Source organism: Leptidea sinapis, chromosome 40 (genome assembly GCF_905404315.1).
Source record: "Leptidea sinapis chromosome 40, ilLepSina1.1, whole genome shotgun sequence".
NCBI lineage: Eukaryota > Metazoa > Arthropoda > Insecta > Lepidoptera > Pieridae > Leptidea > Leptidea sinapis.
Window position 1 is genome coordinate 6,806,760 of NC_066304.1, and position 24,565 is coordinate 6,831,324.

The 24,565-nt window shown below is 35.0% G+C and overlaps 1 protein-coding gene across 14 annotated transcripts in view; it reads right to left on the reverse strand.

Moving 5' to 3' along the window:
- The window catches only part of LOC126976256 (uncharacterized), a 162,259-nt gene that overhangs the window by 18,792 nt on the left and 118,902 nt on the right, over window positions 1-24,565 (reverse strand). For 3 of the 14 annotated variants that reach the window (XM_050824503.1, XM_050824501.1, XM_050824499.1), the window contains exon 2: window positions 10,902-11,102. The exons of 5 other annotated variants lie outside the window; for them this stretch is intronic. In XM_050824503.1, coding sequence (XP_050680460.1) covers window positions 10,902-10,995 — 94 coding nt within the window. In that variant the 5' untranslated portion in view covers window positions 10,996-11,102. Of the gene's footprint in view, window positions 1-10,901; window positions 11,118-24,565 lie in introns of all 14 variants that reach the window. 6 more of the 14 variants (XM_050824500.1, XM_050824497.1, XM_050824496.1 and 3 more) reach the window with 3 other exon arrangements.

Here is a 24,565-nt window from a genome sequence, read left to right on the forward strand (position 1 = left end):
ATAATATGAAGCTAGATGAAGAGATGTTTAATACCAATGTAGTAAATGTTAACAAAACAAAACCAGGAAAAATACCTTCGTTAAAACAAGAAGCCATTTTTAAATAGGACTTGTTATTTGTTAATTCTGTTGCAAGTAAACATGCAGTGTCGTGAACTTTTATATGTTTTATTGTACTTACAATTCTTGGAACTGTGCAACAAACAGAATGTCCTGATAGTGCAAATATTATTTGTGTAAAAAGGTCATGCTAATTGCGTATAGCGTCATTTAACAGTGCGTTCCTCAATGAGGATTTTTCTTTCATTTACGAAATGGATAATGTCAAAAAAAGTGGAAATCCCTTTGGCATCATCTTTTCATCATCATCAATCTTTGAATCATTAGGTTTTTTTATCACAAATAGTTTTGAGACGAGCAAGACGTTTAAGATGGTGAGACATTCTTTTTATTTATTTAATTCAGAGAGATGATAAAATGTATTAGTAACAATATTTCTTATGAACTATGTCAGTATTAGAGTATAGAGTAAAGTACATTTTCTCAAACATGCATGGAAATATTGTCATTACTTTCGAAAACACAACACGCGAAGTATCGAATTTTCGGACAAAGAAAATCAATACATTGCAGGAGCGTTTTTTGAATTTGGAATATTACAACGCTCCTGCAATGTTGTATGAAATGGCGTGCTGGGCTTATTAAATACTCTTTGATCGGATCTCTTTTGTCATTCTTGGCATACCATAGTCTCTGCTTAGTACAAATTGTTGCGTTTACGTAGCTGTATAGCCATAAATGCGTTTGCCTGTGCGCAAAAAAAAAATAATGGCGGCAAAGCTGAAAATTCATCTTGATTTGTTATTTACATACCTACTTCACAGATATAAAATTAATAATAATTAAAATGAGTTCCAATGGTTCAGAGAGTGAAACAGAGATTGATTGTACTCCATTAAGATCAGAACCCAAATTGGCAATGGAAAACCTGCTTCCAGCGAAGTCAAAGGTAAATTAAATTCAATGTATAATATAAAAAGTGTGTTTTATTTCCCTGCATTCTTTTGAGAAAAGCACTATATATGCCTCGGCGGGAATTGGCAATTGCCTGTCTCGTATTTAGTGAAGTCCTCGCCTACGGCTCGGCCTTCAAACTCATAGTCGTCCTGCAATTGCCTATTTCCCGGCCGGGAATTATATGTCGGGATCGGGTGTAAAAACCGACTAAAAACTTTCTCCGTGCTGATAGCCCTAAAGGCTTATACAGTGAAGCCGGGCGTGGGCCTTGGAGGCCAAAAATGTAGCTCACAGGAGCGTGGCGTCTCGGAAGGAGGCTCGAACCTCGGACCGCCTGCTCACTAGGCTGGATGGAGAGATAGATCACTAACGATCTAATATATCTGTTAGTCCAATGGACTCTAGGTTTGAAAAGACTTCGCACTCACGTGCGAGTGTGGTGATATATGTATGTTGGTTTGTAAATATGTGTGAATGTATGTAAGTGTGTGACTATTTGTGTGTAATGTTATTGCAGGTGTGTGATTTGTGATGTGAGTGGTGTGAAACGATGAAAGGACGAGGACTATCTCCTCGGGCTTCTAACCAAAGTGTGTGAATTGTATTATATTAGGGTGCGGCCGCTACTCAATGGTATTATTAACCAAATATATTTTTGAACATAGAGCTAACTGTATCCAGTAATTCGTCTTGGGTATTAAAATGCTGCACAGCATTTTTGAAAAACTCAAAATAATTCTGACCGGTTGTCTGTCTCAAGAATGCATTTTCAATAGCTACTAATATTCAAATAATATCGATAGACTCATCTTCCGATGTATAATATAGTCAAGTACATAAATAATTATTAATATCACGATAATTATGGTTAAACTGATTCAGTAGCAATGGAATAATTACCATAATTAATCAGAAATCACCATAATTACTGTGGGCTTGACCTTAATTTACTACTAACTAGAACTACCTAAATACTAATTATAACTGTTTAATTCTCATTAAAATACCTAATACTAAATACACATAAAAATATGTAAATATAATATGAAAGCCTTAGGCGTACTCAAGCGTCATTTTATGGACCTATTTAGAAGGTTCGTCTCATATTATTGTAGAAGTTAAACGATATTTAAAATAATAGGTACAATATTTTCTAGTTGGTATTTGGTTATAGTGTTTTATTTCAACTTTTTAAAAGAAAAGCGTGTATAATAATTATATTCTACATTTGAATAATATTAAAAGTTTTACATAAAAAATTGGTTTTAGTGGCATGCCACCGTAACTCCCGAAAATATATTTATCTTATAACTCGATCTATTTTTTAATGTCTTTATTAATTATGTGGGAAGCCAAGGAATATAAATGGCAGTATAATTTTGTTTTATTTACTTATATTTTATTATTATTTCTTTTAACTTTTGTTTACTTACAAACTAACGTATTTATAAACGATAAGAGGTTAGAACTTGTGGATACTAGATTAGAGATTTTGTAGTCAGAATGGACTTTGAATAAATAATGCGTTTAATTAATGTAGGCTATAATAGCGTTTTAGTCCTTTTTTGAAGGATCTGTATCAACAATATATTACTTTGCACAGGATGCCGGCTAGATTATGTGTACCACAACGACGCCTATTTCTGCCGTGAAACAGTAATGTGTAAGCATAACTGTGTTTCAGTCTGAAGGGCGCCGTAGCTAGTGAAATTAATGAGCAAATGAGACTTAACATCTTATGTCTCAATTTTTGGGTTTTTCAATAAACTTGAGCGGCGCTGCATTGTAATGGGCAGGGCGTATCTGCTCGTCTCGTCCCTTATTTTCATAAAAAAAAAGTCAGTCAATGTCTTCAAAAATCGAAGGCAGAACTTGATATACCTGTAATATCCTTGTTTATCCGCAAGTCACAATACCTTCAATGATGAGGTAAATAAGTTGCTGACCTTTCTCATTGACATATTGTACAAGAATGTAATCGTATTTCCTTTTGCGGTATCAACAGTCAACACAATATTTGATTGGAATATTATTAACTATACTAGCCTGTTCCCGTTGGATCTTCTGCGTGTATTTTACATTTACTAATTAATTAATAATGAAAGGGAGACTAATTAATATACAGTAGGAAAATGTAGGACCATTGAGATTTGTTGATACTAAATACCAGTATTTAGAACCAATTCTATACTTTTCTTGTATGTATATCGTGGGAGAAGCAGAAAATGAACTACACAGAACCACTAAATCTAAATATTATAAAGAAAATCAATAAGTAGGTATGATAATATAAGTATATTTTTACGTAAGTAGGTATCTTTCTGTGTTGTAGGTACTTACACTTAAAACACATAAATCTATCTATATATATATAAATGAATTGCTGTTCATTAGTCTCGCTAAAACTCGAGAACGGCTGGACCTATTTGGCAAATTTTGGTCTTGAATTATTTGTGGATGTCCAGAGAAGGTTTAAAAGGTGAATAAATAGGAAAATACTGATAAATTAAATAAAAACAACAAATTTGTTTTTCCTTTGATGTGTTCGTACATAATTTCTATGAGAGAATTTATTGACGCACGGTTTGACAGTTCTGCTGTGAAACAATTTCATTAGGACAGCAGGGTGCATATTTTACGAAGTCATTTTTTATGTTATGATATTATATTATTGACAAATTCATATAAAAACATTATTTTATTTATTATATACAGAACAACATCGGTCGGGTCAGCTAGTGTAATATAAATATCATTATAGAATCTCTCTGAGCCGAGCGTTCGTTGTGAACTTTCTTACACCAACTCGCTATCAAGTGGGTAAACACAATGTCAGCATACGAAAATTGATTCATATAATTACCGCCAGGGGCGCTTTACGAATTGTTTCTTTATCGAAATCATTTAATCAGCGTTGTGCTATAGCAAACTTATTTTTTTCATGTAAATACAAATACTTTATGGGTTTGTATATTTTAAACTGATGTTAAATGATCACTGTTGCCACATATTTCTGCAACACCAGAGGAATCACAATAGCGTTATCGTATCGTCCTGGAAACACCGCAAAAGAAAACTCACAGTTTGTCTATACGTGAAAGAAAACTACAGAAATCTTGCAAACAGTACTGTGAAGCACATTTCCAGAAGATGAGGATGATATCTCATTTTGGCGTGTGGTGCGAAAGGGGAATTCAGTGGCAGGAATTAGGTTAAACAGCTCTTCGGAACACTCCCCGTGATAAATGTAGCAGATAACACTAGAGCCGTTCACAGAGCACTGGATCACCGACATTTTGAGTAGCTCTACGTTGCACGCAGTCAAATGTATCGACCTGATACTCGGGTGCACCAGACCCAATATAAGAGTAGTACTCCAGCATAGCTCCAGAATATGAGGCAGCTGTAATTGTTGCCGTGCTCTATTTATAGCCCCCAGTTTCTTCAAAGTTAATATAGCTTCGCCGTCCAGCGCGATGAATGCAAATTCGCTCAAGTTTTCAAGACCCAGTATTCCGATACTAGGCGAGGCATATAAACTCACAATACCTATAATGTTTGCAGATTAATTTTCTCTTTTGTGGATCGCCTTCTATTTTGCAAATAAGTAGAACAAGTCATCATTCCAGCCGGAAGACGTCAACGGCAGGACTAAGGTCTTCCCCAAAGATCTCCACGACGAAGTAGAGCGTTTGGTGTCGCACCAGAACTTGGCCATCCCCTCCCTTGGGTGTTATAAAAGGCGACAAAGAGATACAAAGAACAGCCTCCTTTTTTACAGAGCATTAGCATCGCGGCAGCATCCTTCTGAGAGAGCACCACCATCAACAGCGATCGCCCAACCCACATGCAATACGTGGCGATTACGACAAAACCCTCGGGGGGTTTTGTCATTAAAATAATAGAATAAGTGCCGCAAGTAAAATAAAAATACAAATTATATTACGAGCACTACTCCTGGAGCCCGCTGTACAACTCATATATAAAATTCTCGTGTCCCGGTGTTTGTTACCAAACTCCTCCGAAACAGCTAAACCAATATGTTTGAAAATTTTTGTGCATATTGGGTAGGTCTGAGAATCGGCCACCCCTAAATATATTTTTTTATTCAAGTAAAACTTCTTTAGGCGCGACTTGGGAGTAACTCAGTAATATTTTCTGAGGAAAGTAACGCTCAGTACTCCCGCCAGAAAAAAGTCACTGAAATTTAAACAAATTTTAACCGTTACAATTTTATAGTCTTCAAATCGTTTTAAAAAAATATTTCGAGTTGTTCAGTAATATTCGAAAATAACCAAGTTTATATTTATTAAATTGTATTTTTGTAAATAATAATAAATAAAAGTTTTCAGAAATATTCTGACATTTGCGCCATTTGTTGATTTGGTTTTGGTTTCTTCGTCCATTATTAGGACAGGCAAAGGGTTCAAGCCCATACAGCCGTATTCGTTAATATTCAATAACAACGTCATATTGGTTTCTGCTAATAATAATCTAACCTTCAATTGAATGAAATGGCAGAACCCCAGTTTTTCAGGAAAATTTTACTCTTTAATCAATAAATAAGAATAATAGAGAAAATCAAGAACCTGATAATGACTTGACCTGTAAAGTAAGTGTTTATTTTCTGACGAATAATATCAATTTAACATTATATCATTCTTTGTAAAATATATAAAATCTCACTTATTATAATAATATTATTGTAAAAATATTTTTCTTCCTGGGTAGAGAAATTGCCAAATTCGCTCAAATGATGAGGTTATATCGTCAGCGTTACCGAGAAAAAAAAATAGCAAAAAATCTAACAATGCTCCCAGCTCTTCAGCAATACGTGAGTTTTTAGTTGGTAACACGGCTATTAATTATAATTCATTAATTTATCATTCAATTCATCTGCATTATTAATTCATAATTATCATTATTGTATTATGTATATAATATAATAAATTTATATATATGTTAATTATCCCTAAAGTTAATTTTTATTAAGTTTTACTTCAATCGCGCGTATGATTACACGCACACACTTTTATATTTTGTTTTTTTCAGATTCAGCATTAAAAAAAACATACAAATACAAATTTTCACCGATCTACGTTCAACACATATTTTTGTATGACGATTTTAATATTATTCTATTCCATCCACAAATTCGCAATAGAGTTGCAAGATGGCAATCGAATATAATGATTATTGTAGAATCGGTCGCCATCAATTTTTTTTAATTATTGAATATTTTAATTACTTTACTAGCTGACCCGACAGTTGTTGTTCTGTATATAACAAATAAAATAATGTTTTACATGAATTTGTCAATAATATATCATAAAATCAAGAATTGCTTCGTAAAAATGCACCCTGTTGTTGTAATAAAATTGTTTCACAGCATAACTGTCAATTCGTTGCGTCAATAAATTCGACAGGGTACGCATGAAAGGAAAAACAAATTTGTTGTTTTTATTTATTCTCTGTACTTCCATAAATAATTCAAGACCAAAATTAGCCAGATCGGTCCAGCCGTTCTCGAGTTTTAGCGAGACTAACGAACAGCAATTCATTTTTCTACAATACAACGTTTGCTGGGTCAGCTAGTAAATTAATATTATTCAAAAATCTCTAGAAGCTTCTTAAACACAGCATATTTGTTCACTGCATAATATTTGCTTTGAATGAGGACATCGGACACCTTCATTGTAGATTACATGGAAGTGTGAAGTGTTTGCTGCCTACGCAATCGCGAATGAAGCTAAGTACTTACTTTGTTCAATTACGCAAAGTCTATAAGAGGGCTGTTACGTTTAAAGTCATTTAACGGCCATTTCCAATATTCAGTCTATCTCTTACTTGTCGTTGACTTTTCTGTCCCAATACACTTATCGACGGAAACTAATATTATCCGTACACGCTGCCTGTCAATGGGACGACGTATAGCTTACCAGCGTTAGAAAATTGTATGGAAATTGCAATTCACGCGTCCCCAATATAAGGCGATAAGAATGACTTATCGGGTATATTGGGACAGTTTCAGATTATTGACAGCTAATTACTGACAGTGGAAGGTAGTAATTTATCTCTATCTGTAGATAGTATTGGGAACGGCCGTAAGAGTAGATAGAACTTTACTTCTTCAATCATCGAAAACTAATTGTATTTTGGAAGCCGGCTAGATTATGGGTACCACAACGGTGCCTATTTCTGCCGTGAAGTAGTAATGTGTAAGCATTATTGTGTTTCGGTCTGAAGGTCGCCGTAGCTAGTGAATTTACTGGGCAAATGAGACTTATCATCTTATGTCTCGAGGTGACGAGAGCTACTGTATTGGCGTTCAGGATTTTTGTGTTTTTCAAGAATCCTGAGCGGCACTGTATTGTAATGGGCAGGGCGTATCAAATACCATCAACTGAACGCCCTGCTCGTCTCATCCCTTTATTTCATAAAGAAAAGTTATACATCTTTTGGCGCGTTAAAGAAACATTATCAAAGTGAATTTTAACCATGCGCGCGCACACCGTCACGCAAATTCGACACCTTGACATTAACAACATTGACTTGACACTGCATCATAATCCAGCTACCATAAGCTTCTTGTAACTCACATAACTACTAAACCACGACCAATGGATGATAATTAAATATTTTTCAATATATAATTTCAATTTATATAAAAGTTAAAAAACAAAAAAAAACAATTTCATAATAATATTTTAATTGGTTATATTTAATACCTTCCTTATTACAATATTGTTTTTTCTACAAACATAAAATAGCACTAGGGATACAAAAAATTAAGGATTTTTGTTTATTACGCCAAAGAGAAATAACTTCTTACGTGCGTACATAAGAACATACACACTCTTTTAAAAGTTTTGTTTGTAAGTTAAAATCTTATATTTATTAAAGAAGCCAGTTAAATAATGCTACATCCTAGGTCCATGAATTGAATAAACAGATATATAAAAATATCTTATTATTGACGAAATAATTTCATAGAAGCCGTCTTGCCATAAAATTTTTTCCAAGTCTATTCTATAGTCAAAATATAAATTTTATCACGAAATAAACTGAAAATTTTATCTAAAATTTTATATTTACTGAAGATCCGCCATAATATTATTTAATATTTCATAAACCATGAAGTCATTCATAAGGATATAAATACAAACATAAATAATTACCTATATTGGGCACAAAAACAATGAAAATGTTTAGATTATTTTATACTTTTATATGAATAAAACATATGCGGCATTGTCAATTTTTTTCAATCATTTATTTAATTTTTTGTATTGTTTTATTCAATTTACTTCCAAGTAATAAAACATAATTATGTACCGAAAACTTTGAAATGTCATGTTCGTTTTAATATCATAATAAACTCGCACTTGAGTGTGTAAGTGCTATAAAGCCACGAAAGGTATGTTAGATGTTATGTCTTTCTGTTTGTTTTATTATATTATGCACACTCATGGAGGATTTTATGTCCTCACCACGATATCACTAATTGTCACCTTATCTGATATGGTGCAGTGTATAAAACCCTCGTGACACATGACCATAGATTATTGTCATTGGTCTGACGTAGGCATAATTATTTACTTGCGGTCCTCCAGCAGTCACATTATCTGGATGGACCTCACTGGAACATGAAGCCTCCTCCCTTTCCTCTCCCACTCCCCCGTTCTCGTCCTGTTGCGTAAGTACGGTTTGCAGTTTCATTACCGTTAGGTACATGTCGTGATATTCATTGCATTGTTTTTGATGTTTTCATTGTTATGTTTTGACTTTTGTTGCTAATAGTTCTGTAGTTAGTATTGTTCTGGGTCGCTATAATTGTACTGACAGAAAAATAATGCTTTTTTAACTTAAACCAGATTCTTCCATTGTTTTTTCATCATTATAATAATCAGCATCACAACACAACACCTTTGGATTGAAAATTAGGACAGAGATAGACAAGAGCTTGGGAAAGGACATAGGCTAATTTTTATCGTGAAGCGAAAAGGCTCGGCGGGGTTGAAATAGGGGATGGAAGTTTGTATGAAAGTTCGTCATTACCGAAGATGACACCTTGAAACTGTGTATTGAGGCACTTGATAAAAAATAAATACATATTTGTTCTAGTGTTTTTAAAATTAACACTTGTGTGGGGATGAAAAATGGGGATGAAAGTTCTATAGTTAGAAGCGTGTAAAAATGTATTTATTACCCCTGCAGTTTCTATGTGTATTATTTGCAAATTGAGTATATTAAAAAATAAACAATGCTGCCCAAAGAAACTATTGCACGCTGACGAAGTCGCGGGTAAAAGCTAGTTATTAATAATAATATCCTAGTGATGCTTGTTTTGCACACCGTACCTAAGCGACGATGTGACGTCATCGACATCAGGTACTGAAATAATATAACCGGGCAGTACACAAGGATAAAACCAATATTATGAGTTCATGCCATATTTTTACATTTAAGTGTTTGTCATTGTTTTAAGATCAAGTATGAACATAGGACTTTAGATTATTAAACCTGCAAATTCAAATTCAAATATTTTTATTCAAAATAGGATGTGAAATCACTTATTGTAAGTCAAAAAACTACCACCCATTCCAAAATGAATGCCTCAGGCCTGAGAAGAATGGGCGCGACAAATTCAGCGAGCTTTTTTTTTTTAAATTATGCAGGCAAATGAGTTATGTATGATTGAGATGAGTTTTCACCATCAGGTTTTCGCCTGGACAACTGGCCTTTGGGGCAGTTAAGTCCTTGAATGGCGACCAGGTACCGGAAGACGCAGTGTTGGTAGGCTGGACCTTGATAAGATGGACCGACGATCTGTTCAAGATCGCCGGAATAAGTTGGATGAGGGCAGCGCAGGACCGATCGTCGTGGAAATCTTCCGGCAGCAGTGGACGTCTTCCGGCTGATGAAGAGGAAGAAGAAATCTCAATAAAGTAGCTTTTATTTCCGTTGTCTCACTGAGGACTCCATTCAAACCAACAGACACTCATTATTTTATCTAGCCAAAATAACAATCCAAGGAAAGCGATCTGAAATCGACGCAACTTCTGACAACCGATAGTCGATACGATCTTTAAAATCTCACAAACACACTCACAAACTATATTGATATTCACTTAAACTGCACGGTTTACTTAAAATATATTCAATATCAAGTTACTTTTTATGTATTATATTTATTTTACATATTATATCAAGTTACGTTTGACGACCCTTAAGGCTCAGTGGATAGCTACCCTGCTTATTGAGCTAAAGGATTCGAATCCTGGTAGGTGTCATTTATATGATGAATACGGATATTTGTTTTCAAGTTGCATCTTCTACCGCATTTATCACGGGGGGAGTGCTCAGAGGAGCTGTTCGGGTTGATACCAGCGGCCGAATTCCACCACCGGACAATCCGTGCAAAGTACCACCCGCATCACGTTGACGAGAGAGCTCTGATCTTCGGCTGCCGAATTCTACCACAAGACATCTAATTCTACCCGCGTAAGGTTGACATCTGGCATTTCACAACCGCGCGTTTTAGAAGAAATTTCTTGCGTCGCACAGCCACTTTGTGGAATCAATTACCGGCTGCTGCTTTCGCAACTTAGGGACCTTCAAGAATAGAACATACTCCATCTTAAACGCAGGCAACGCATCTCTCGACACCTGTTGTTGCAGATGTCCATGGGCGGCTGCCTCACCCCTCCCCATCCAGTAAGCCTCTTGCCCGTTTGCCCCCTTTTATAAAAAAAGTAAGTATATTGTATTAAATATATCGTTGTCTTGTTCCCATAGTACAACCTATGTCTAGTTTTCTACAAGATAATTTGTGTAAAAGTCTGTAAATATTATATTAATATCTTGAATATCCAGTAACTTACCTAAGATCTCCTCCAGCCAGTAGCAGGAGACATAGAGGAAGATTGCAACACCAAGCCAAAAGCCGAGCAGCAGTACCGCAAGATACTCCAGCATATTGAATTAATTTTTACACTATTATATCACCATTTTGTTGGCCATAGCTAGCTGAGTTTACGTGATATTAAAATAATTTGAGCTAAACTTCATTGGTAAACGATTAACTAACGAGATATAAACTGAATTAAAGAAAAATAAATCTCTAGTTAAGATAACGTTACAGAAATTTATTTTAGTGGCGTTTTTAATTACGTACACCCATATATAATGTCCTTTACATTATTATTTCTTTGGCATTTGTTTTATGTTAGAGATACCAGTGACGTTCTGTATAAGCCATGAATAAAAAAAAGTAAACCGACATATTAAAAAAGTATACCAACATATTGGTTTTTGAAATTAGAACAAAATATGATGTCTATTCTATTCTTCCTACTATATAGCTTCTGTGGAAGACACACCATAATTTAGCCATAGAATAAATATTAAATTATTATACGACTAGATAGACTGTGACAGCTGTGATAACATCGCAAAATAGCGGCGAACTGTTAGCCTCTATTTTCAGCCGCACGTAAAAACAAAGTGACATACGTATCGCCATTGTAAGACGTAGCTTGTTATGCCACTAAGGTAATAAACCTGGCCTGTTTTAATGCGTCGCCTAACAGCAAGAGGCTCCATATAGACGTTTAAATTATCTAAGAATTTAGCTAATGTCATGTTAAAGTAGATTACCTAGCTTTGAGACTGGATTGTTTGTTTATCGGTAATGATCGGTGCTAAGATTAAAAAAATTGCGTGTGTACTTATGTATGTACGCAAGAAGTTATACTTCTGTGGCCTAACGAAGCAAAAATCATTAAAATGATTTATTCCTCGTGCTATTATTAGACGTTTTTAGAAAAGAACAATTTTATAAAATTCCTGCTAATGGCTTTGACAATTAATTATTAAATAATGAATATCGCTGTATGGGCTTGAGCCCTTTGCCTGTCCTAATAATGGACGAAGAAACAAAAAAAAAAAACAACTTCAAACTGTTACTTCTGTGTTACAGTGATGCGCGCGCATCTTAAAATTTCACTATCATCATTTTTCATAACGCGCCTAAAGAAGTATAACTTCAACTGTGTATGACAAAAGCCTAACTTTCGATGACAGAAAAAAATTAAATGAAATTGAAAACTGCTTACAGCAAAGTGCTTTTCGTATATTCAATATTCAACTTGGAACGGACACTAAAAGAAATTAACTACATCGTTTGTATGTGAAAGAAAGTAAACGAATAACATAGTCCATGCAACAGCTGTATTATGATTCAAACTTAGTTAATATGGCTTAATAAATTAGTAGCAATTAAATTCTGTACTGTCAGATATAATGGAGTTAGAAAGTCGGCAATCTGTACTGATTTTTGTCTTCCACATTCATTTCTATGTTCAAGGTACCGTAATGTTCATTATCATTTTTACAACACCATAGTTTTAATGCAATTACTCGGGTTTAAAGTTTATAGTGTCAATACTGTTCTACTATTTCCCATAGACACCAGACAGGCATGCAGGACTCAGGAGATAATTAGTGGCTATGGATGGTAGAGGCAAGCAGAATCTTTTGTGTTTATGAAAAAGTGTCCGTCAAAATGGGTTTCAAATTCAAATATTTTTATTCAAAATAGGATGTGACATCACTTATTGAAAGTCAAAAAAACTACCACCCATTCCAAAATGAATGCCTCGGACCTGAGAAGAATGGGCGCAACAAACTCAGCGGGCTTTTTTTTTTCATCGAATAAATATGTTTACAAAGTAATATTGTACAATTAAACTTATTATTTAATTAAGTTAAATTAGTGTTGCGCTATATTGGCATCAGGGTAGATCTTAAAAGAAGCGCCAAATATAAAATCACTCTAGGTGTACGTTTCTCTGTAATTATTCTATAAGGTTATATTTACTACATCATTTGGTACCACGTAAATTGTTAAAATTTTCAATAATTACTACTTTAGTCGACATTAATATTAATTTCTTAACTCGGCATACTTCAATTCGTTCAGCAAACTTCATACCATACCCTGTGCCTACACCAGCGCCATTGTGGAAGTAATTTTAATAATAAGAAAATTTTGAACTGTTATTAACAGCATAAGCTGGACACTTTTTCAACTTTTCTCTCCCATATGAGATGATTCTCCTTGCCTCTACCCTCCATAATAGAGACATAAGATCGTCACCATTATTTAATATGAGAAGATTAATTGACACGCGCCATAGATCAATAAAGAGGCTTTTTTACTAAGACTTTACTTACCAAAAACTTAGCTAAGTGTCAGCTGAATAATATAATCGTAAGCATAATTTTTTATTTCGTTTTAACAGTCATTTGACAACTTAAATTATGCCGAGCTTAAGTTAAGACTAGACTGCATCACGCAAAAGTCAAGTTTGAGATTTACCACTCTCGCCTAAGTTTTACGTTTTTTTGTATGGAAATAAGGGACGAGACGAGCAGGACGTTCAGCTGGTGGTAATTGATCGCCCTACCCCTTACAATGCAGTGCCGCACAGTATTCTTGAAAAACCCCAAAACTTCTGAGCGGCACTACAACTGCGCCCGTCACCTTGAGACATAAGATGTTAAGACTCATTTGCCCAGTAATTTCACTAGCTGCGGCGCCCTTGAGACCGAAACACAGTAATGCTTACACATTACTGCCAGCGCCGTTGTGGTAGCCATAATCTAGCCGGCATCCTGCGCAAAGGAGCCTCACACTGGTAAAGCGTAAGTAAAGTCTGAGCAAAATCTAAGTACGCTCTATAGATCTCAGGCTAAGCCCAGTCAAACTAAACCAAACTATCGAATACTTAAGTCAAAACATATGGCCGGTACTGTTGTTAATTCAAGAATTCGATGAGACGAAGTATTCATTTTGAAATTATTATAAAATATGCTTTGTTCTTAAGACAATATAAATATTATATAAACGAAATTTTCAAACGCCAATTTAGACACAACCGGCGTCAAAAGAAGTGCAAAAACTAAAGAGCATTTAGTGTTTTTCAGTTTTCTTATTGTATTTTCAATTAAATTTTACATTGTAATATGTTTAATTTGAGTTTAATGTCCTATTGTCTTGCCTTCCGAGTTTTAATGTAACGATATACTCGTAGAAGATAAATACGATTAATGTTTGTACAGTGCAGTTTATTCATACATTATCAACAAAGATCTTAAAAAAATATACAGTTTTACTATTGCGTTGAATATATATTCTTAATAATATTATGTTTGTACGTTAGCGAAATTTCTAGAAACTGTGATGATCATAATGTTAACACGAGGAACAAACGTAAACATATTATGCCTTCTACTCGGTTAAGTCGTATTTATTAGACTTTGACTTTGACTTTATGTCTCTTGGGAATATATCATCAATCATAATTTTTTTTTATGGAATTGGAGGACAAACGAGCGTACGGGTCACCTGGTGTTAAGTGATCACCGCCGCCCACATACTCTTGCAACACCAGAGGAATCACAAGAGCGTTGCCGGCCTTTAAGGAAGGTGTACGCGCTTTTTTTGAAGGCACTCATGTCGTTTCGTCCCAGAAACACCGCACAAGGAAGCTCATTCCGCAGCTTCGTAGTACGAGGGAGAAAGCTCCTTGAAAACCGCACTGTGGAGGACCGCCACACATCCAGATGGTGGGGATGATATGCTAACTTGTGGCGTGTCGTGCGAAGGGGGAATTCGGCGGCAGGAATCAGGTTAAACAGCTCTTCGGAACACTCCCCGTGATAAATGCGGTAGAAGACACACAATGAAGCGACGTATCTACGCAACGCCAATTTTTTTTTCAAATTAAAGTGATCAAAGGTCAGAAAGTTCCTGTGGAGCTGATGTTGGTGGTAGGTACTTTCTAACGCTGAGATTTTGCTCAGACTTTACTTATGAAACTAAGCTGAGTGTAAGATTATTATAAAAATATGTAAGTATCCATCCCTACCCTGTGAGATAAATCTTTGAATTCGTTTTTATAGTCATTTAACAGCTAAAATTATGCTGAGCTATGCAAAAGTTAAGCTCTCGATTAATCACACTCACCTAAGTTTTACGTAAGTTAAGTCTGAGCAAAGTCTAAGTACGCTCTATATTAAAAAAAAATTTAAATGAAAAATATTTATTTCAGTAACAAAAATGCTACAAACATAATAGTGATGTGACCTTCTATTAAGTGAGAAACACCTGTGCCAGAAGGCCACGCTCTTCCATATCAATTAAAATTAACAGTACCAAAAACTATGGATCACAAATTAAGTTTAAAAATATAATGTAACAAAAGAAAAATATTATACAAACAGGATGTCTGTGTGTGTATGTGTGTGTGTGTATGTGTGTGTGTGTGTGTGTTCGTGTGAGTATGTGTGTGTGTGTGATCATGTGTGCGTGTGTGTGGTGTGTCATTGTTACTTTTCGTAAAACACTACTTATTGTACTATCAAGAAGGTATACCTAAAACTCTCTATATATATCTCAGCCTGAGAGACCTGGAACCATTTTCTTGATAAGAGCGTTGTGACAATTAAAATGTTGTCTTTTGAAAAACATTTTTGAAATAAAATTTTAATATCCAAATGTTTTGAGTTTTCTTTAGTTCACTTCAGTCTCGTGCCAGATTTTGGCGAGCCAACATGTCCTGAGGATACCTCGTGTAGAGGCGAAACAAGTGTCGAATTATTTAAAAGACAAATATTGGCGGAATGAACACTAAAGAACACTCAAAACTACTTCAATAAAAAATTTAAATAATAAATTAAAAGTAAAATTAAATCAAGTTGATCCGTTGATTGTACGAAAAGAGGATCAGACTCTCACATTTCTTGCTTGCCTGCCTGTGTGAGTGTATAATTGTGAGAATTAATTTTCTACTTATTACGTGAACAAATCAATATTCTGATTGTTCTGAGATGGTTTAAGAGACAACTGATGGAGTTAATAATGTTAATTATGTCGAGGAAATTAATTAACAGTACGCAGTTTACCATATTGGTAGTAAGACTGATCCAGTGTCCTGATGTTTGTTCCCAGTGAACTCCTTAACTAATGAAAGGATTTTTAAGGGGATTACTTCATGGAGTGCAGTTTAGTCCAACTTGAGAGTTCACGGTTTGACAGTTCTGCTGTGAAACAATTTGTTTATAACAATAGGGAGCATAACTTACGAAATAATATCATCTTCATGTTATGAAATATTATAAAAAAATAAAAGTTTTTTTATTTATAATGTACAGAACAACGTCTGTCGGGTCAGTTAGTCAATATTATGATGCTGATTTTGATAACCACAAGTATGTATTTATTGAGTATATGATGCTGATATCGATAAGTTGCATTTAAGGGGTATAATAATAATAAAAACGGGATTAAAGTTATATAGTTAGTAAGCTTATTTAAATGTATCAACCACAGAGAAAATTAAACTAGGATGCCGCAATCGCTCGCCGTACCGCTTCGCAGCGGCGTATAGTTGAGCGAAGCGAGGTTAACTAAGTCTGTACAAAAACAAAACTAAATCAATCCAAACAAAAACAATAAAAGAATCTTTTGGAATTTAGCGCCATTTTTAAACATGAGAATTTCTTTTTTCTTAAATAAATATATATAGCGCGTGCTAATTTAGAATAATTTGTAAATCATGTTTGTTTTTTTAATTATAATAATTGAATCAAGTCGAAATTCAAAATTCTGTCTCGACAATATCCTAGAAAATTCCGAAAGCTTACTATGAGTTCAAATTTTTTTAAAATTGGTCCAGAAATGGCGCAGAAACAATTGAACACAGAAATCAATTGGAGTCACCCAGTGGGAGCTCCGCTTAGCTTCGCTCAAAAATGCTGCCCAAAGTAATTATTGCACGCGGACGAAGTCGCGAGTAATAGCTAGTATAATCATAGATCAATACTTGATAATTTTCTATTGAAGGCTAACCCGCGACAGACCTCAAACATCTAACAAGTAAATAAGAAATCAATAATTATGCTAGCGGAAATCTATTTAGGTACAGTTTCCTCTTGTTTTCTTTCACAACCGCGCCGTGTGTTTCCTATGTGGTATTGTACTTATAGGGACAACCGGACCAGCCTTAACTTTCGCTTCTACGGTTCAATAACATTCTATATACTTACGTTTTCTACTCGTATGTGTTTTGTACGAAAATGGATGAATACAAACTGTATATATGCAATCCTTACCTAACCTGTGACAAATTTCAATGGAAATATAATGGGATTTATACAGTAATGCTTTACAACTACCAGTCTACAAGTTTTAGTTTTATTTAAATATAATTCGTGTCACATTGTTTGTTTTTGATGAGCTCCTAAACTACTGTATCGATGTGTGCATTTTTTATGAAAATAAGGGACGAGACGAGCAGGACATTCAGTTGATGGTAATTGATACACTCTTCCCATTACAATGCAGTGCCGCTCAGGATTCTTGAAAAACCCAAAAATTCTTTGCGGCACTACAATTGCGCTCGTCACCTTGGTCTAATTTGCCCAGTAATTTCACTAGGTACAGCGCCCTTCAGACCGAAACACAGTAATGTTTACACATTACTGCTTCACGGCAGAAATAGGCGCCGTTTTGGTACCCATAATCTAGCCGGCATCCTGTTCGGTTTATTTTATTTTTATGGAAAAGAGTGACAAACGAGCGTACGGATCGCCTGGTGTTAAGTGATCACCGCCGCCCACATTCTCTTGCAACACTAGAGTAATCACAGGAGCGTTGCCGACCTTTCAGGAAGGTGTACGCGCTTTTTTTGAAGGTACACATGTCGTATCGTCCCGGAAACACCGCACAAGGAAGCTCAATCCACAGCTTCCACAAATCCGCACTGTGGAGGACCGCCACACATTCAGATGTTATGTTATTGTTTTTGTTACAGAGAAATAGGTTTTTTTCAAAGTTTTATAAGTATTTTATGAAATATTATGATTATCGAAATATTTATGCAATATATTATTGAGCCTGTAAATGGGACTGTCATGAAAGGCCCGCGGTCACAGCCGGGTCGTTGAATTAGAATAAGTTTAAATACATCGTTAATGAGTTTATTTCGTAATAAATAGAAATCGAATCAACACATCTTAACTAATGATATTTTGTTTAAAATGTTAATGCTTAATTTAAAATTAGGCTACGGTATAAAAGGTAGGTATATCAGAGCACTAATGTAAGAAGAGTCTTGCCTCATGCCTGGTGGACAGAGGAGGGATTATGGAGGAGAATTATGTAAAACTGTAATTACTTTCGTTTTAATCGCTTATTGCCTATGTTAAACATTCATGTATCTTCACAGCTATATGTTTTGTTAGTATATAATGTATAAAACATTATTATTCTTAAAAGACATTTCTACCTTAATTTGTACCTTTTATTAAATTACAATGTTAAGTCTAAGTTCTACATTGTTAAATGTAATTATTTACAAAAGTCAAGACATAATTATATAAACGTCATTATAATGTTACGTACAATTCAGCAAATTAAACAAGGAAATTATTAAAAATTGGCTTATAATTATGTTTGAAACAATAAGGAGTAGGATATGAAACCTGTTTGGTTGATCAGAGTCCAAGGCAGTGCTAAATCTGAGATACAACGGAACTAGACGGAGCCGTCGGAAGCAATCCTAGCCCGGGCTACTGAGAGTTTAACTCGTGTACTGAAACTCGTAAAATATTGGATTTAACGACAGTTTTGTTTTGTACATAAAATTCATGACTATAATAGTAGAAAGTTAGAACTGTTTACTCGTTATAATAAAAAAATAAATTTGAAGATTAAATAAAATAATTTGTTATGTTTTTAAAGTGATAACCCTCATTTCTGGGATTAAATACACGAATTATTTATTTACGGTATGTCTGGATTGATGCATCTACTATACTCAATAACTCTTGTGTTTATAAGTATTAATTTACTTTTTTTTCTTTTTTTGACTTACTCGTGTAAGCCTTTCAGTTTTTGACATTTGAGTTTTTTTGATGCGTCACTTTGCATATATTGTAATTGAAATGATTTGTAAAACAATTAAAATGTAATACTTGACTTAAAAGAGTGGCAATGAGTTTCTTGCTACTTCTTCTCATTAGCTGAACCCTTTACGAAGTAGCGGTAAATTCAATAAGAAACAATATTTTTATTTATTTTTTGACATTCATAAGTGTCATTTCCGTGACCTACATGAATAAAGTGTTTTTGAATTTGAATTTGAATAAAATTTGAAAACAAAATTTTATGAACGATGCGGGACTTGAACCCGCGACCTCTCGCGTTCCTTCCGAGCGCTCTTTCCAACTGAGCCAACCGTTTGAGTGATGTGTCGTTCATAAAGTCTTGTATGCTTTGTTCAACTCTCGTTCTGATCTGTCTAACTTATTTATCGGTCTAAGTTGATACTACATTTGTTTTTCATTGGCTTACGTAAAGTATTAATGAGGTAAGTGATGTATAAAAACGTAAACACGATTCACCAGATGATTTTACATTAAAATACTTTTTTGTACATTATTCATACTTGGTAATTAATGTGCAAAGAGGTGTTTTATGAATTCTGTATGGGTTGGTTTTTCCAAGTTATAAAAAAAAAAACGTGATGTGATTATGATTATTTATTCCACGTTGTAAGACTCAAGAGATGATGAGCGATATAGAAATTGTGGGTGACAGAGTGTAAAATATCACAACAGGCAAAGACGTTCTACACATATAGACATTTATTTATTTATTAATGACAGTAAGGGACGAGACGAGCAGAAAGTCAAGCTAATGAAACACATTACTGCTTCACGGTAGAAATAGGCGCCGTTGTGGTACCCATTATCTAGCCGGCATCCTGTGCACTGAGCCTCCCACTGGTATATCACGTATACGTATAAAAACATAGCCGAAATATGTGATATGCCACAAATTGCACCATAATAAGCTTCGACTGCTTTTTATCTATACATTGCCGCATTAACTCCAGTTCTTTAAAATATTCCTAGGCAATAAGCAGCAATGTAAAACATCTATTCAATGTAGGTTACGTATTTTGAATTTAGAACTCGATTCAGACACTGACAGTTGACACACGACTAAGGAGAAGTGTGCATACATTGTCTTAAAGCACACTTTTCTATATTCGTCCATGTGTATAGAACGTCATTGATCACAGGAATACCTGTTCGTAGTTCAAATTTTATTTTATTTTAAAACATTTAGACCTCGCATCTGTTAGAGGTCTTCGTTTAACATAATGCCATCAGGCTTGAAGCATTTATTCATTTTCTCATATGTTTCCTTTTCAAATGACATTTAAAGTTTTTTCTTATTTAGTAAGTAGTTATTTATTCATTTTGTCCTTATTACTTTATATACAAGCATGCTTGTCTCAGTCCTCACAGGCGCCAATAGAGATATGGCCCACCCTGCTTCTGATCTTAGATAATTTATACGAGCCTCTTGCTGCTAGACAACCAATGAAAACAGGCCAGGTTTATAACTTTAATGTGCGTGGCTAGCTACGTCTTCCACTCGCGATTTGTATGACCCTTTGTGTTAGTGTGCGTGAATTGCTGAAAACAGAGCTAACAAATTGAGACTGCTGATAAAAACTGTCCACGTGGACGACGTCGCGAAGAACATTTAAATGATAAGTTTTTTTAGCAGTGCACTGCTTCGGCTAATATCGATAGAGCGTACTTAGGCTTTGCTCAGACTTTACTCACTAGCTAAGTGTAAGTTTAGCATAATCTTCTATTTTGTTTTTATAGTCATTTGTCAGCTGAATTTATACTGAGCTTAAGCTAAGACTGCCTAATACAAAAGGCCCCCGGCCGGCCGTAACCTCCGCAAATACTCCCGAAATTTTTAAATCTGTAATATCTTCGAAAATATTCATATAAATCATATGCTGTAAAGGGCCATATAGATCTATATAAATAAACAATCTATTTAAGGTATTAATTTGATTAGGATTAGCATTAAGTATTGGTTAAAATAGCTTCGAAAATTAGCCATTATTTGTAGTAAAAAGTAAATGACAAAAAAATGTTATTGTGGAATATCCGAGATAGACATATACCATAGCGGAGTTTTCTGTAGACCTTTTCAATGTGTACAATACTTAGTACATTATTTTGATAAATCTTGTAGTACCTATGGTTCAGCCTGCGTTTGCAATGTAAGCGGAAAAATTGTAACTATTTACGACATCACATTAGAAACCTCAAAAATAACAGTATTTCTCCACTATTTTATGTATGTTATTATACATATAAACCTTCCTCTTCAATAATTATATCTATTAATAAAAACGCATCAAAATCCGTTGAGTACTTTTAAAGATTTAAGCATACATAGGACAGAGAAAGCGACTTTGTTTTATACTACGTAGTGATAGGATGTGACATCACTTATTGAAAGTCAAATAGCCTGAGGGCGATCCATTCCCTCTCTTCTCTCCACTCCGTCCAGTCGTTATCTTTCCTCAGGGCTGTAGTCACTGGAGGTTATTAAGGTTGGTCTGATCACCGTGAAGGTTCTCGGCCGCGTCTCATCTCTTTCTCTAGCAACATCACCTTTATGCAGATGTGAGGCTGCCTTCAAGCAATGTGACCGGAATACCGAAGGACACGCTAGCAGTAGTTTGTTGTAAGTCTGGATTTGGTGCCAAGTAATTGTTGCAGGATCGAGACATTAGACAGAAAAAAATACTAAGACGAGACATATAAATAGTTATCGAAACAAAAACACTCGGTCACTTATAAAATTATGCAGATATTTCTAATAATAAGTTCACCTTTAGATTATTCATATTATAATATAAATATAAAGTTGACTTATAAATTTCCATATCCGATGAACATCTCTTGAATTGTTTCATAGAGACATTTTCCAAGATCTAGGGTTCATATGCAACAGCATTTTAGATTGATTTAGATTATATTATTGTAAAGGATAGATTATTTTTATGAAAATAAGGGACGAGACGGGCAGGACGTTCAGCTGATGATAATTGATACGCCCTGCCCATTACAATGCAGTGTGGCTCAGGATTCCTTAAAAACCCAAAAATTCTGAGCGGCATTACAATTGCGCTCGTCAACTTGAGACAATTTGCCCAGTAATTTCACTAGCTACGGCGCCATTCAGACCGAAACACAATAATATTTACATATTACTGCTTCACGGCAGAAATAGGCACCGTTGTGGTACCCATAATCTGGCCGGCATCCTGTGCAAAGGCGCCTCCCACTGGTAAAAAGATGTCACATCTTATTTGGAATAAAAGTATTTGAATTTTAATTATTAAAACCGTGACCCAGACCCTTGACCAAAGCGGAAACGACCTTCAGCAATGAAGAATAGGTACGATCAATAAGAAGAATTTATATTATATTTAAAACGTACATGAGCCAACACTCAAGAAGCTAAGGCTGTAATAAGTAATGTTTACACATTACTGCTTCACGGCAGATATAAAGACTGAGAATATACTATCGTATAGACCACCAGACTTGTCAATTCTGATTTGTCAAAGTGTGCGTTAGCTAGTGGTGGCTGACTATTTACAACTTGTTAATCAAAATGTTTTCAGTTCTATCTTGCTGAATCTATAAGATGTTCTATTTTGGAATAGGAGGACAAACGAGCGTACGTGTCACCTGGTGTTAAGTGATCACCGCCGCCCACATTCTCTTGCAACACCAGAGGAATCACAAGAGCGTTGCCGGCCTTTAAAGAAGGTGTACACGCTTTTTTTGAAGGTACCCATGTCGTATCGTCCTGGTAACAACGCACAAGGAAGCTCATTCCACAGCTTCGTAGTACGAGGAACAAAGCTCCTTGAAAACCGCACTGTGGAGGACCGCCACACATCCAGATGGTGGGGATGATATCCTAACTTGTGGCGTGTCGAGCGAAGGTGGAATTCGGTGGCAGGAATCAGGTTAAACAGCTCTTCGGAACACTCCCCGTGATAAATGCGGTAGAAGACACACAATGCAGCTACGTCTCTACGCAACGCCAAGTGATCCAACCGTTCACAGAGTGCTAGGTCCCCGACAATTCGAGCTGCTCTGCGTTAATTGCTCTATTGAGTTAATTTAACCCCTTTAAGCCCAGTAACATGTATCACATAACACCGAAGGCTGCGGGGCAAGTTTGTAACTATTAAATATTGCAAACACAGCCACTGATAACGTTAGCAAATTAGCGAACTGATAAGGAATGCGTGACGTATAAGTCCTTGGTGTTTTAGTATGTGTTTTATGTCACAGTTATCAGTATTCATAGTTAAAATTAATATTACACCTTCAACTTTAATGACTTTGCAAATTTTTTTATTAAGGATACTATTTACCTGTTGTTTTCACGGACTAGTAAAAAAATAAGGACATAATAGTGTAGCACCAAAACAAGCCGATTAACGTGTAAATACATAGCCCCACGCACACACTTACACTACTACAGGCCGATAGGCGGCCATTATGGGAATTGTCATCGTCTGTGACACATCAGTTTGCGTCTCAATAAAATATTTTAAAAATGCCGTCGTGCGTTGTGAAAAAGTGTAAAAACGATACTATATAAGCATTTGTGGTGATATATGATTATATAAGGGATAAAAAATTGTGTAACTAGTATTCCCCGTAACCGCACACACACTAACATAATGGTGCTTCACTTTCTAATATCACGGCGCGGAGTCCCTTCTTGTTTTACTCGTCCGTGGTGTTTTAAGAAGGTATTGTTACTGAGACAAACAATAATTGTTTAACAAGGTCGAGACCCCGTGACTGCAATCTGTCAGTTGAACTGGATTTATTAATAGTTTTTGGGATATATTTTTTTGCCCACAACCCTAATACATTTTCACAAGTTACTAGTCATAATATAATCTATCTGTTATTAAAAATCTCATCTTATTTTTTTTTGCAACTTCAGAAATTCGTCGTTTTCTGCCTAAATAGTTTCGGCTGGAACCAGGCATAGAAACTCGGTGTTTCAATGTAGGTTATATGAATAATATTTTCCACTAGTTGTATTCAAATACGGGCATGTTTCTATTAATCTATGTATACACGTGCCATAGTGTTGGCTTATTTAAAAATGGCTCTGCAGTAAATCTTATTACTATACAGCAGATTATCTGAAGCGATGACACAGGCAGTAACTTATGTAATGTAATGGAAATATTATTAAAAACGCGCATAAAACGAATAAATTTGGAATTTCTTGCACTGTTTCTTCTCTTTTGGAACGTTATATGCTTCCGAAGCGGTGGTGGTAAATTGGTTGATAATAAATACTATTTATAAAGAATCAATTTTGAAAAAATCAAATGTCTTTTTAGAACTTACGATACACATCAGTGAAATCGCGTTCAGACAAACCGACAAACAGACAAAAACCTTCTACTTTTTTGCTATTGATATATATAATGCATATATGAGCATAAAGAACAATATGTTGTTTTTGTTTTTAATATTTGATGTACAGTCACGGTACGACTACGATTTTATTTTAAGTTAATATTTAATTAATTATTTCTGTGATATATTCACG